At 37.8% G+C, this 14,384-nt stretch overlaps 3 protein-coding genes across 3 annotated transcripts in view; 1 reads left to right on the top strand and 2 right to left on the bottom strand.

Annotated features, from left to right (window-relative positions):
* Positions 1-14,384, top strand: part of LOC110048356 (vacuolar protein sorting-associated protein 53 homolog) — a 54,410-nt gene that overhangs the window by 23,568 nt on the left and 16,458 nt on the right. Inside the window, exons 14-17 of the mRNA XM_020754138.2 lie at positions 390-469; positions 1,188-1,433; positions 2,489-2,612; positions 3,620-3,702. Coding sequence (XP_020609797.2) covers positions 390-469; positions 1,188-1,433; positions 2,489-2,612; positions 3,620-3,702 — 533 coding nt within the window. The remainder of the gene's footprint in view (positions 1-389; positions 470-1,187; positions 1,434-2,488; positions 2,613-3,619; positions 3,703-14,384) is intronic.
* LOC149097069 (melanocortin receptor 5-like) lies at positions 6,760-8,630 on the bottom strand. The gene has a single exon (XM_089278999.1). The coding sequence runs from the start codon at positions 8,518-8,520 to the stop codon at positions 7,603-7,605; it is 918 nt and encodes a 305-aa protein (XP_089135125.1). The 5' UTR covers positions 8,521-8,630; the 3' UTR covers positions 6,760-7,602.
* LOC149097068 (melanocortin receptor 5-like) lies at positions 12,079-13,576 on the bottom strand. The gene has a single exon (XM_089278998.1). It carries the CDS (start codon positions 13,574-13,576, stop codon positions 12,590-12,592), a length of 987 nt encoding a protein of 328 aa, XP_089135124.1. The 3' UTR covers positions 12,079-12,589.

Raw genomic sequence — 14,384 nt, 5'->3', positions numbered from 1 at the left:
CTAAGGAGTTTCAGGGTTCATTTACGATTTAATCCTAGTTGGATATGCAGATCTACATGTACTTTGAATTAAAAAAAATAAATAAACCAATAAACTCAGATGATACATAATTGCAAGGTTGCTCAATTACATTTACATTTGGATTCTTGTAAAGTCACCCAGTGGCATGAGTGCAAGATTAAACAAACAAAATTTAAATACGACTAAAAATGTTAAACAAGACATTGTCAATTGTAAAATGTAATGGTTTTACAGCCTTTACAAAGAGATGCAATGGAATGTAATTTCTAGTCTGCTCATATAAATAATTTCACGATATCACTGCTGGCATACAGTACATTTGTAGTTATTAATCAAATAACGTTTTAAAATTTCTTTCCCTTTTGTAGCCAAAACAGTCAAAGTTCTTGGGGATCATTTCAAGATGTTTTGAGCCACATCTTCATATTTATATAGAATCGCAAGACAAGTAAGTCCAATTAGCATTCTGAAACATGCATCACCCACATGTAAACCAGTACAAAAGCTCGCGCGCAAAACAAGTAAATGCAAAGACAAACCGAGGAACTAGTGCTAGTGTGGTTTGAAAAGGCTAGAATTTATTCCTAGTGAGGACGCCTTAGTTTGACTTAGTTTGCCTCGATGTTTACAAACTGAAGGATGATTATTAAACTATGTTTCTTAATGTTCCTTTGAATCTTTGGAAAAATGAGAAAACCTCGCGATTTTGTAGAGGACCTTAATTCAGCCACTGCACAATAATGACTGTTATTATATGGCTAGCTCCGTGATCAAGCAAGATGAACTAAATCCTAGGCTGTGATTGGCTACCCATGCGAGAAAGATGATGCTATCTTGCCTGCTCGGGACTACCCGCTGTGTCCCGAAAGAACCTTTTCTCGGAATCCATGTAGTAAATCCTTTAGTGACCAAGTTTGTTCGGTCAAGATGGCCTCGTTATTTTTTTTTGCGAGCTTATGAACCTGGACTCCACACGCAAAAAAGTCTATAGAGCTTGGCCAATATCCAGCCATCTTGACCTCACGCATAGTCAATAACTTATATATATTATTTGATAACTTAGCCAATCAGATTGAAGCATTTGCATTTAGTGCTTAATTCTAGAGAAGTGGCATGCCTTTTGTGACTACCATTAATCACACTTTGAACATCATATGTTTCAACAGAAACCTGTCAGAACTGATGGACAGGTTTGTCCAAGATTTCAAGTCCCTGGGGATTCCCATGGTGGAAGGAGATGGCAGCAATGTAGTGTTTCCCAGTGCTGGTGAACTGTTTGTATTCTACAAGAAATGCATGGTCCAGTGTTCGCAGCTCAGCACAGGGCCTCCTCTGCTTTCACTCACAGCAGCATTCCAGAAGTTTCTTAGGGAGTATGCCACTAGAGTCCTGAACAATCATCTCCCTGTAAAGTGAGTATTACTGGTAGATTTATTGTAGACACTTATCACAAATCTGATTGTTTCTGTTATTGTTTGCTATTTGACAATTAGACAATGAGCCTGAGTTTTGTATGAGCGAATTTCTACCGAGGTGTAGGTGAGTTGGTTATCGCTCAGAGAGACGTCAGATTCACGGATTTCAAATAGAACACAGCTGAGTTACTAACTAAGCACCATGATAGTTGACTCGGGCTACGTCCTCGTCAACTAACATGCATAGAAATCGAGAGCGAATAATCTAATTGTTTTAGTATAAATCTATTAGTCGTTCAAAACTTTATCTAAAACCTCTTCACAGATACTTCGAAAATGCCAAGGAGCGGTCGTTCTTTTGTTAACAAGGGCACACTGTTACGCTACTCACTGTTTATCACAGAATAGATAGTGAGTAGCGTAGCCAATCAGAGAAGGGCATTTGTGATAGAACGCTAGTAGATTTATAGTAAAACTTGCTAGCAACACGGTACATGTTTTCTATTTCTTAAATAAAACGGTCATTGAAAGGGGAAAGGGACTATGATTCTCTGTCGTTCGCTTTCTCTCCACTGCCTTAGAATCAGTCTACTTGTTCCCCCATTGGAGAATAGGGAAGGGAACTTTGGCTTATGAGCACCTAAAATTGACCGTGACAGTGATGGTTTCTTCTGATAAAGTTTCATTACTCACCACGAGTTTCTGTGAATGACAGCTGCAATCAATTTAGCTGTGCCAGAAAAATATTTCTTCCATTTAAATCACACGCTTGGTCACGTACTTGAATTCCTAATTTGGGAGAGCGTTGTTAACGCAAGCACAGAAAAATAGCCCAATTTTGGCGATTATCGTATGTTTACCTACAAGAAGGTCCTGAAGTTTGGTCTGATGCTTGGACAGATAATATGTGCGTGCGTTTTACTCACCAGCTACGTTGTTTCTAAAGACGTTTGAAAAGTACCTTACAAGGGTTAAAATATCCACAAGTCTTATCTGTCTTAACATGGTGTAGAATGTGAAATATTATATGTAACAATCTTTTGCTTGGACAGAACCACGGGTGGTCTTGCCAGCATCTTGAAGGATTCTAGTGAAGTGAAATTCAGCAAAGAAGAACAAAGCCTGACGTGCTGTATCCTATGTACAGCTGATTACTGTCTGGAAACCACTCAACAGGTGCGAAATCAGGACTAACATATTACGCTGGATCATAGGTACGCAGTGCGTGCAAAAGGCTATTCAACCTTTACGTAGCTCCATGCACACATTGCATGCCTGTTATACTTAACAATTATTCCATGAGCGCGCGTTGGATATAACATGGTTGGCTATAATCATCTCATATCCAACAAGCGCGAGTGGAATAATTGTTTTATTAATAACGCCCCCAAAATATAGAAAACTAAACTAAATTAAGAATAAAAACTCCCCCAAAAATCGCACGTACGCTTACCATATTTGTAGAGCGTGCCATAATACCTCATAATCCATGACGTCTAAGCTAATGAAAACTCTCGAATTGCATTATCCAATGATCCAGTTTTTAATAATATGTGATATATGAAACTCGAAAGACCGTGTTTGACCACATGTCCAAACACCGAGAAGAGAGTTGAAAATACGACGCGCAGCGGAGTATTTTTGACGAACTTGACGAGGTGTTTGGAAATGTTGTCAAACTCCGTCTTGATTGTTTGATATATTCTCTCGATCGAAACTAAAACCAGGGAGAAAACGGAGAAATAAAATCGTAAAAATCTAAGCTAATTAAGATGAGATATTCAAAACACCGTCACGGTCTTGATTTCCTTTGTTTGATGAATAATTAATGAGTCTGAGAATGTAATTTGAAAAGTCTTGTGGAGGAAGGTCCTATGTACAGTGTTAGGGCAGTTTTCAAATAGTACTCAAGTAACATCAGTATCGATGTTAAAAAATAAAATAAAATTAGATTTGAAAATTGAAAACCAGTTGTAAAATGCTAACAGGCCCTCTTTGCGTTTCAAACATCTAGTGAAGTTGCCATTTTCTCAGTATCACTCTACAAAATCTGACAATTATTGTTTTTTTTTTTTGTTCTTAACCTACAGTGTACGTATGTTTTTGAACAGAATCGTTGTGAATGTGATCACACTCACTCTGCGATGACTTACTTTTTGACTAATTTACCTTTCCTTTCTCAGCTGGAGGAGAAATTGAAAGAGAAAGTTGATCCCGAGTTGGCAGAGAAAATTGATCTCAATGGTGAACAAGATGTATTCCACAGGTAAGTGACATACACTTGAAATCTTAACATTTTGGAGACCTGATCTCGGAATCAACATAACTGTCGTGAACTAACACCCAGATAAAAAAAACCCACACTTTAGACTGATCTTTGAAAAACAACAACGTGAATCGAGAATATTCCAGTTATTGGATTTGAGAAGAATCCTAGCTGTATTTTAGAGTTTAATAAGGACCTGGTGCTCTTCTTTGTGATTGACGAATCTTGAATTGCTTTATCTAATTATCTTAATTAAGCCAGTCCTATTAGATGATTTGGTTATGTAGAAGTTTTGTGATATGAATTATCCTGTGAGGGACTTGGGTACTGTTACAGTAACTTATCGTCGGTCAGTTGTTGTTGAACTGTTGGATGAAAGCGTCGCTTTGAGGAAATTTAAGGTCATTCCTCACATTTGCATTACGCATCCTTGCTGCGCATAATTTATGGGGTCATTAGCGCGCGCTCGTGCACGCGCACATTGAAAACATGACGGATTTTCCTTGATATTGAGCTCTGTCAGTTGAAAAATGGTTCTAGCTCACCAACGAGCACGGGCACCCCAATTTTTTTTCCACTCATTGTAATCAACTAATCATAAGCTTTGCGTGAGAAAAGACTGATCTAATTTCTATTGCTGAAAATTGAATAAATAAGAACAAATAGCAGATACACGGTGGTCTTTTCTATTTGGCAGTCGGTAACCACGTCAAGAAATTTTGGTTCAAATTTTTAACCAAGGATTTAGCTTTCTGTCTGAATCAAACTTAAAACGTTTATTTGTGTCCGACACAATGTATTGACTGTAGTTTAATGCGTGTTCTTATGAGTCCGGGCTCACAAAGATGTTACAATTACTGGGAATGCGTTCTTATAATAATCATTAAATAATGCCAAAATGGGGCATTTTCAATGCCTCACTGCTCCTTAATGAGCACGGGCACCCCCCTTTTTTATTTCAAAATTGAAGTTATCATATGACAAATATTCAGTAGACAACGTTTGAACAAAAATCTATTGTCACTTTTATTTCAGAGGAATTACCTTAAAGCTTTCCATTCAAACAACTCATTAACCTAAAATTCACGTAAATTATTGAAAAAGGAATAAAATTTTGTTGCTGTTATTTCGAAAATTTCGAAACGGATACGAATTGTTGAATTTCCGAAAAGCGAACTATTCAAACGAAAGTTGTGGAATTTCGTGGGGAAATCAATTTGGGTATACCTCGCGAGGTTGTTTGATTAAATTCCATAATTTCCGGAAAATCAGGCTGTTCCATTCGTCACTGAAAATTCCAGAAATTTTTACCAGAATTTTCCTTAGAAGATTCGTTTCACTTTTCCAAAAGTCGCATGCAAACGTTGGTATCCTCATGACGGTAGAATGTCGAGCAGCATCTCCCCAAAAAGGGCGGAATTTCGACGATGTAAAAAAAAAAAAAAACCACTGTTGGATCGAAGATTTGCGGAAATTTTGTTCAAATTTCGTGGCGTCATCCTCGGAAAATTCGATCTTTACCTCCATTTCCCGTCGAAATTCGTCGAAACTCGCTCTCATTAGTTTGACACAACACTGGGCCTTTGGAACCAGTAAAGTTGAACCCTGGACGATTTCTCATTACGTCAGATATTAAACCAAGGTCTCTCACTCTGTTATATTTAATTTTGTAATATTTGTAGTAAAACTCAGCTCAGCTCTCTCCTCCTCATATCCTTTCCTAGGCTGTCAAAGAAACGATTTCAGTTCAAAACAACGCGCAGTGGAAGTAACTTTTTAATTGTTTTTCCACAACAGTACATTCATCAGAAATAATTTCACTAGCAGCAAAGCATTTAGGTTACCAGCTAGACACAATGCACCCTTTTGACAAAAATAAATTACTGAATAGAACCAGCAGTCATTATATAAGAAGACCAGTCTCGTTCCCAGAGTCTTCGTTCCCCTTGACCAGAGAAAGGGGCCATGACTTCATACTCCCTGAAGTAAAAACGGAACGATTCAAACGGGCTTTTGTAAATAGATGTCTTTTTAAATTTATTTCTTAAAATTTTTCTTGTAATACATATGATAGGTTTTTTCTAGTTTAGCTTAGTTTGTTATTGATTGTAAAGCCACACGTATGTTGTGACTGATTTCTTAATAAAGACTTCTACTACTACTATGATCTTTCATATATTCATTTGTCGTCAGTATATAATTGTGATCTATTGACATTGAATAAAAGTGCGTTTTCACGGCCATGTAGTCGAATAAAAGATGTTATTTTCTGTAAGTAATATTACTAAAAATGTATTGCTAATTTTAGAACTGTTCTTTGCTTGGAATACTTTCTTATGGATTAATTTGGTGCCAGATCGATCAAACCACCGTAACCTTAGAGGAAAACGAGCGAGCGTTGCACAATCACTTAGCATCTCAAATTTATACTTTCTGTTTCTCTCCTACATTGTATGATCTCTCATGCTTTAAAGTATCACAATGACTTCTTAGTTTTGATTAGAGCGATCTCTCTCACTGCTTCATCGGAGAACTTGACATAAGCAACATAACTAATAAAAGTTTTAAAACTGAAGTGTTCGCAAAATGTTTGCTGTTAGATCAAGTAACGATATTGTAGCTAAAGGCTACGTCGCCATAAATATAAACTAATAAACTGGCGCTCAAGTTGAATGCACTTAGTATCCGTAGTTATGGTTGGGATTCAAGTGAAATATGAAGACAAAACAAAACTACCTAAGTGCAAATATTCCGGCGAGAACCGTTGAGAAAATTACAAAACTTTCAATCTGCGGCGCATCCTCTCTTTATGATCCTAATCTATTTGGCAATCCAAAGTCTAATCTAAATGTCGCGAAAGCGAACTATCCACAACAACGATACAAGATCCTGAAAAAAGCTGCGAAAGCCGCGCGACACTAGAATTTATTAATGTATGTAATATGTGTCGGTATTCAAATGATTTGGAGTGCAATTTGGAATAAGTAAGTACAAAACATTGCAGAGACTGAAAATAATTTGACTTTTTCAGTGTCCGGGAAACACCCTAAAGTCAGCTAGTGAAACCATTTATTTAAGGTATATATGTTAAAGTGACCGCGTCGAACGCACTCTCATAATATTTTATTACTGCTAGTATTATTTATTTACGTTTTTTCCATACACGTTCGTAGTTTGATCGAGCTTTCTTAGCTCTTAGGCGTAACGTGTTTAAATAAAGTGTTGATTTGATTGAGTCATTGTAGTTTTTGAAAAATTTTCGAGTGATTGCTTATTTATTTATTCCAAATTGCCCGAGAAAAACAGGAGCGTTTTGGTAGTGGTAAATTGTGAATTTTATTTGAGGGAACATTTGCTTGGAAAAAAACATGATTTCGCATGCGTAACTAGTGCCAGTCCCAAACCGCGCGTTAGAATTTTAAATGCCAAAATTTGGAAGAAAAGAGAATGAGTTCTGATTTATCTTATGAATCAGAAATAACTTAGCCTTCTTTATAATCGTTCGAATGGAACTCTCGTTTACACGTAAAAGAGGAAAGCTACTGTAGAAAGTCTGCTAATACGGGGGTTTATCTCGTCATATCTTTTATGATGATGCGAGTTTGGTAAAACCCATGCGTCGCATTAAGAACACGGACGTTCTTAATCTTTTGACACTGATTTAAGTTTTCGGATTTAGATGGCCTTTAAGTGTAAGGGTTTTTTCTATTCTGGTCACATGACTGTTCAAATATGGCCATGATTTGAAACTTTTACAGGACTCTTCAATGGAACTAATCTGTGCAAAAAGCTTATCCTTTGGAGGTCTGGTTTTCAAAATTTGACGGTTAGAAACCTTCCTTAGCAAAAAATTCATGACCAATTGGTAGTCAAGAAGGACCCTCCCCACCCCCATAAACGTTAAGAACAGGGCAGCTGTCTGATTGTGTCTTTCACTGCTTGTCTCACTGCTTTGATCTTCCAACAATACAGGATCGGGTTTAGAGATGAGTTTATATAGACCAGAATCTCTGTAGCTATCCAAGCCACGCCATTTTCTATCCCGTTCGCATGTAGCACAGCCACGATGCCAAACGGGACATAGCAGGCAACTAATGCCAGCTGCACCCATAATATGTTAGAAACTGACTTTCTGTATCTTGATATGTTCAGTGGAATCCCTCGTCCCTTCGCTTGTCCTTGGGAGACGTTGTTTTGTATTTTGGCTTGATTATGTCGTAGTTTGAGGTGGATCTTCGTGTAACAGAAAATCGAGGTTGCCAGGTTAAGTATAATGGAAACAGAGACTTCAATGAAGCCGATATTTGTTCTCCAAATCTGGATCAATCCATGAGAAGTAGCAATTATCCATAAGCAAATGATAACTACACGAACTCGCCTTAATGTCACGACATGTCTGTATCTCAGTCCCAAAAACAGGGCGAGAAGTCGGTCCACGCTAATTGCGACCGACGTCGAGATAGATACTGTGCACAACATCCAACCACAAGCACGACGATAGTTCTGAACATGATAGATAACAGTCGAGTTCATCTTTTTTATACGAGACATGTAGTCGATTGTGGAGAGTGGTTGTACAACAAGACCAACGCAAAGATCAGTGACCGCCAGACATCGAAAGAAAAGTTTCGTCGGAGGATAAATAGAAGAGACTTTGTGAAGAGCAATAAGGATCAGCGCGTTACCTAGAGATGCGGTTATGGAAAGAAAAATGTTCAAAGCTGAAAAAAATTCTATACCAACTATACCAACTGATGATGTGCTGTGTGCTTGGTTCAGTTTGCTTGTGAAGTTTCCATCCCCAGTGATGTTCGCCATTGTCTTTGGTGGTGAGATAGTTAAACTTGTTCTGACAGGGTACCTTTTGTTGAGAATAAACCCGCATCTGCTTTATAAGTTGGGTGGGGATTTGACATGTTGCTACTGAAGCTGTTTTATTGGTCTGTATAAGAATTTTTAATTGCACTGGATATTAATCTGGTGACCTGAAATGTCTCTATTTTTGAATTGATGTTGTTAAAGAAAACATGACGTCGCGTTTCTGCTAAAAAAAACTGACAGACTTATCAAGTGCTTTCGAATATAACGAGTGTTTTGTTGGTCCGTATACGGAGTTTTAATCGCGCTGGATTTTAAACATCTGGTCACGGTTAAATCTTTCCATTTATAAAAGCATGAAATTTCGTTTGTGCTAAAAACTGACAGACCTGCCAACTGCTTGCGAATATAGCCAAGTTTTCTAAGGGAATATGAATTTTTAATTGCGCTAGATGTTAATTTGATGACCTGAAATGTCTCTATTTTTCAATTTACATTTTTATTAAACGCCCCTGGCGTTTATCTCCATTTGGCTTTCTTTTAAAATCGGCGTCGATCTGACTTTGGCAGTTTAATCGAAGCTGGCGTTTATTGGAGTTTGTATTTATTTTGTTTGAGAGCTTTATATGCCTTGAATATTTGAATTCTGTGATGATGATATTTATAAATCTAGCTGGCTGACCCGGCGTTTAATCGAGAACTTATGAAAAGATATTGAACACACTTTTGTATTCCTCTCTGCCCAGCTCCAACAGGATAAAATGAATGAAAAAAAGCAGTCGTAAAGATTAAAAGAATAGCATCAGTTACATATCATTTTACCAATTGTTTTTTGGAGTCTATTGATTGAAATATTAGTAAACAACTGAAAACGGAGTCTTTGTGTCGGCAATTAAAATAATTTTTTTTGCTATTCGGTCACAAAAACATCTTGCTTGATGATTTGAAAATCCTTTTAACAGTGTTTGCCTAACATGCGTGCATTGAGTAAACTGAAAAAAAGATATCTGTTTCTTCTCTGGTTCGTAAACACAGAATATCAAAATGTAATTACACGTAGGGAATTGCGGAGGCTGTCCGCTCAAGCGTTTACGAGTCAGTGGTGTTCGGGAACACAGCATGTTAAAATGTATATTATATGTTGGGAAATCCTGCAGCTGTCGGTCGAGTTTTTGTCGTGTCCTAACGGTGGCAATTACTGATCAAAGAATATTGCAATAATCTAGCAAATATTTACATATTCTTGCAAGACTCATCAAATGATTATACGGAACTCAACAGCCTGCTCAGTGAAGGTTCGTAATTTCAAATGAAGACACCCGCATTAGAAGTGATAAAAAACTTGGTAACATGAAAGTTATCGTACAATATATTTTACAAAAGTGAGTAGACTGGAAATAATTTCACTGAGTTGTAATACCCATATTCGACTAAAATATCTTTTTTCACTTCTTACAGAGAGGAAGCTTTGTCACCATGGTTGCTATTTTTTAAGACAGCTTAGTTTAAAAACCAAGAATCTTCGCTCAACCCTGAATTCGTTATCGTACATTGGTTTCACAGTGACTTGGTAAAAAGCCTGTTGTGCAGTTTTCGACTGTACATGTACAATAATGACAATATTTACACGATCCAATCTTATGAACACAAGCCTGTGTATAGAAGAATCATTAACTGAATCATCTTGAAAGTAACACTATCTTAGTTCTAAATTTGAAAGGCGAGAAATCGCATGTAACCTAAGGGACTCTGAGAATAAACTCAATGTTCCATTACCGCGCACAAACTATTACAAAAATAGCTTCAGCTATAGTGGCGCCACTCTCTGGAACAGCCTTCCTTGTAACTTAGTACGCCGGACAAAAACTGTTCTGTATCGACGTTTTGCCACGAAAAATTTTGAGATTGTCTGAAACTTTACTAAATTCCACACATGGAAACTTATTTTTATATGGATCACGTAAGAAAGGCTTGCGTTACACCTTGTCCAAATTTGGTAACTGAGTCACAAAAGTATTCACAATCACGTGATTTCTGGGAAAAATGAGTCACATTTGGAGTGTTTTTTTGCGAAGAAACTCTTTATGTGCCGGTAGATTTTTTTGTCACGATTTTGACAAGAAAGCATGAGAAAGACTTACAACTTATTTGGCCACTGAAATACAATATGATCTTAGAACTCTGAACATATAAATATGATTAGGCATATTTTATACTATAGATACTTAACTATATTGTTTTGGTGACAATGTAATTTATTTTTGCGTTCGAAGAAATCAAGCCTAATTTTGGCCTGTGGCTTTCCAGAGTTGGGTGCCCTGTGCACGGCTATGTGCAGGAAAACTCCACATTCCTGTAGGGACACCAAAATGGCCACCCCACTTGAGTTTTGCAGGGGCATTGTCATGGTCAGTAAACTGGTACTGTTTAATACTAAAATATGTGAGTACATGTCATAAGACATGTGGCGAACATGTGAGAATGTAAGCAGGCCATGCGAGCTCGTCTTTGCGCTGGTTTTTTCTCAGAGTTCTTTCCATTCAGTCGCCGTGGGCTTCACTATTTTGTGCTCTCAGCGTTGGACATTGGTGTACATACACGCTTCGACGATAGCATTTATCAAAATCTGAGCGAATTGCCCTTGTTTATTTTATATGTTAACGAACACGACTTTGAATCGCCTTGGCTTTGGAATGTTAATTGTGGGAATAGCTATATTTTGAGTGCATTTGTTGATTAGTTCCAGTCGCGACAGATACATGTAGCTCAGTCTTTATCCGGTCGAATATTGTTTGGAATCGGTGGAAAAAGATCCATAAGAGTGTACATGAACCAAGAAACGGGAAATTATGTAAATACTGTCTACTTTATCCATCAGGGGAAATACTCGAATCAGTCGCACGGAGTTTGTTTACGCTGACGATAAACGAGCGCAGGACTGCAAATGTACCGCTTATATTTGTGCTTCCAGCTGAGAATAATGTAATAAAATATACGTTTTCAAATTAACTTTAACGCTTAAACATTACGAGTTAATGTGAGAATATTTAGCACGAAATTTGAGTCTACGGAAAATGGCGCTGTCACGCAACGAATCAACAAATCATAGTTAGTACAGGGACCTCTTAAACTGACATGGACTTTGACACTATATGATATATCTGTCTGTAAGACCTCGGTTGTCGATGAAAAACGTTAATTTTAGCAATAGACAGAGGTTGAAAGTCAGCTAGTGAAACCATTTATTTAAGGTATGTATATTAAAGTGACCGCGTCGAACGCACTCTCATAATCTTTGATTACTGCTAGTATTATTTATTTACGTTTTTTCCGTACACGTTCGTAGTTTGATCGAGCTTTCTTAGCTCTTAGGCGTAACGTGTTTAAATAAAGTGTTGATTTGATTGAGTCATTGTAGTCTTTGAAAAATTTTCGAGTGATTGCTTATTTATTTATTCCAAATTGCCCGAGAAAAACAGGAGCGTTTTTGTAGTGCTAAATTGTGTATTTTATTTGAGGAAACATTTGCTTTGAAAAAAAAAAACATGATTTCGCATGCGTAACTAGTGCCAGTCCCAAACCGCGCGTTAGAATTTTAAATGCCAAAATTTGGAAGAAAAGAGAATGAGTTCTGATTTATCTTATGAATCAGAAATAACTTAACCTTCTTTATAATCGTTCGAATGGAACTCTCGTTTACACGTAAAAGAGGAAAGCTACTGTAGAAAGTCTGCTAATACGGGGGTTTATCTCGTCATATCTTTTATGATGATGCGAGTTTGGTAAAACCCATGCGTCGCATTAAGAACACGGACGTTCTTAATCTTTTGACACTGATTTAAGTTTTCGGATTTAGATGGCCTTTAAGTGTAAGGGTTTTTTTCTATTCTGGTCACATGACTGTTCAAATATGGCCATGATTTGAAACTTTTACAGGACTCTTCAATGGAACTAATCTGTGCATAAAGCTTATTCTTAGGAGGTCTGGTTTTCAAACTTTGACGGTTAGAAACCTTCCTTAGCAAAAAATTCATGACCAATTGCTAGTCAAGACGGACCCCCATAAACGTTAAGAACAGGGCAGCTGTCTGATTGTGTCTTTCACTGCTTGTCTCACTGCTTTGATCTTCCAACAATACAGGATCGGGTTTAGAGATGAGTTTATATAGACTAGGATCTCTGTAGCTATCCAAGCCACGCCATTTTCTATCCCGTTCGCATGTAGCACAGCCACAATGCCAAACGGGACATAGCAGGCAACTAATGCCAGCTGCACCCATAATATGTTAGAAACTGACTTTCTGTATCTTGATATGTTCAGTGGAATCCCTCGTCCCTTCGCTTGTCCTTGGGAGACGTTGTTTTGTATTTTGGCTTGATTATGTCGTAGTTTGAGGTGGATCTTCGTGTAACAGAAAATCGAGGTTGCCAGGTTGAGTATAATGGAAACAAAGACTTCAGTGAAGCCGATATTTGTTCTCCAAATCTGGATCAATCCATGAGAAGTACCAATTATCCATAAGCAAATGATAACTACACGAACTCGCCTTAATGTCACGACATGTCTGTATCTGAGTCCCAACAACAGGGCGAGAAGACGGTCCATGCTAATTGCGACCGACGTCGAGATAGATACTGTGCACAACATCCAACCACAAGTACGACGATAGTTCTGAACATGTAAGATGACAGTCGAGTTCATCTTTTTTATACGAGACATGTAGTCGATTGTGGAGAGTGGTTGTACAACAAGACCAACGCAAAGATCAGTGACCGCCAGACATCGAAACAAAAGTTTCGTCGGGGGATAAATAGAAGAGACTTTATGAAGAGCAATAAAGATCAACGCGTTACCTAGAGATTCGGTTATGGAAAGAAAAATGTTCAAAGCTGAAGAAAATTCTATACCAACTATACCAACTGATGATGTGCTGAGTGCTTGGCTCAGTTTGCTTGTGAAGTTTCCATCCCCAGTGATGTTCACCATTGTCTTTGGTGGTGAGATAGTTAAACTTGTGTTCTGACAGGGTACTTTTTGTTGAGAATAAAACCGCATATGCTTTATAAGTTGGGCGGTGATTTGACATGTTGCCACTGGAGCTGTTTTATTGGTCTGTATATGAATTTTTAATTGCGCCGGATTGTAATTGTCATGATTAGTAATGGTAATAGGACTGAGTGGAGGCCAATTCGATCTGTTATCGTAAGAGTGATAACAAAATTACAATTTCCGAGAAAAGGAGAATAGCCAAGATGTGAAAGAAAGGAAACTTTGCATTAAAATACCTACAAAGGAGATGTAAACATTGTAAGGCCACCGCGCTGCAATTAGGTGCCGGCACTTAGGTGCCAAAAACAGAAAAGCAAGCGCGCGCCTGCACGTAACTACAACTTTGAATGTGATTGGCTTATTGAACTGTCCGATAACAAACTGTCCAATAACAAACTGTCCGATGACAACTTGGCAAGTGAATAAGTGGAAAATAGGAGTTTTTTAAACCAATCACAATCGAGGAAATTGTAATTGTTATGATTAGTAGTGGTAATAGGACTGAGTGGAGGCCAATTCGATCTGTTATCGTAAGAGTGATAACAAAATCGGATGACCGCACAGCGGGAGTCCGATTTGTTTATCACGAGTATGATTACAGACCGAATTGGACGACACGAAGTCTTATTACCAATTAATCATAAAAATTACAACTTCCGAGAAAAGAATAGCCAAGTAATGAAAGAAAGGGAAAATTTGCATTAAAATACCTACAAAGGAGGCCACTGCGCCTCCTACAGGCAATTAGGCGCTAAAAACACAAAAGCGCGCGCGCGCACGCACGCACGTAACTACAACTTTGAATGTGATTGGC

This window comes from Orbicella faveolata, unplaced genomic scaffold, assembly GCF_042242905.1.
Source record: "Orbicella faveolata isolate gen_17 unplaced genomic scaffold, um_ofav_v1 contig_47, whole genome shotgun sequence".
Lineage (NCBI taxonomy): Eukaryota > Metazoa > Cnidaria > Anthozoa > Scleractinia > Merulinidae > Orbicella > Orbicella faveolata.
The sequence above is the reverse complement of the archived record's forward strand: the minus strand, read 5'-3'. Positions and strand labels throughout refer to the sequence as shown.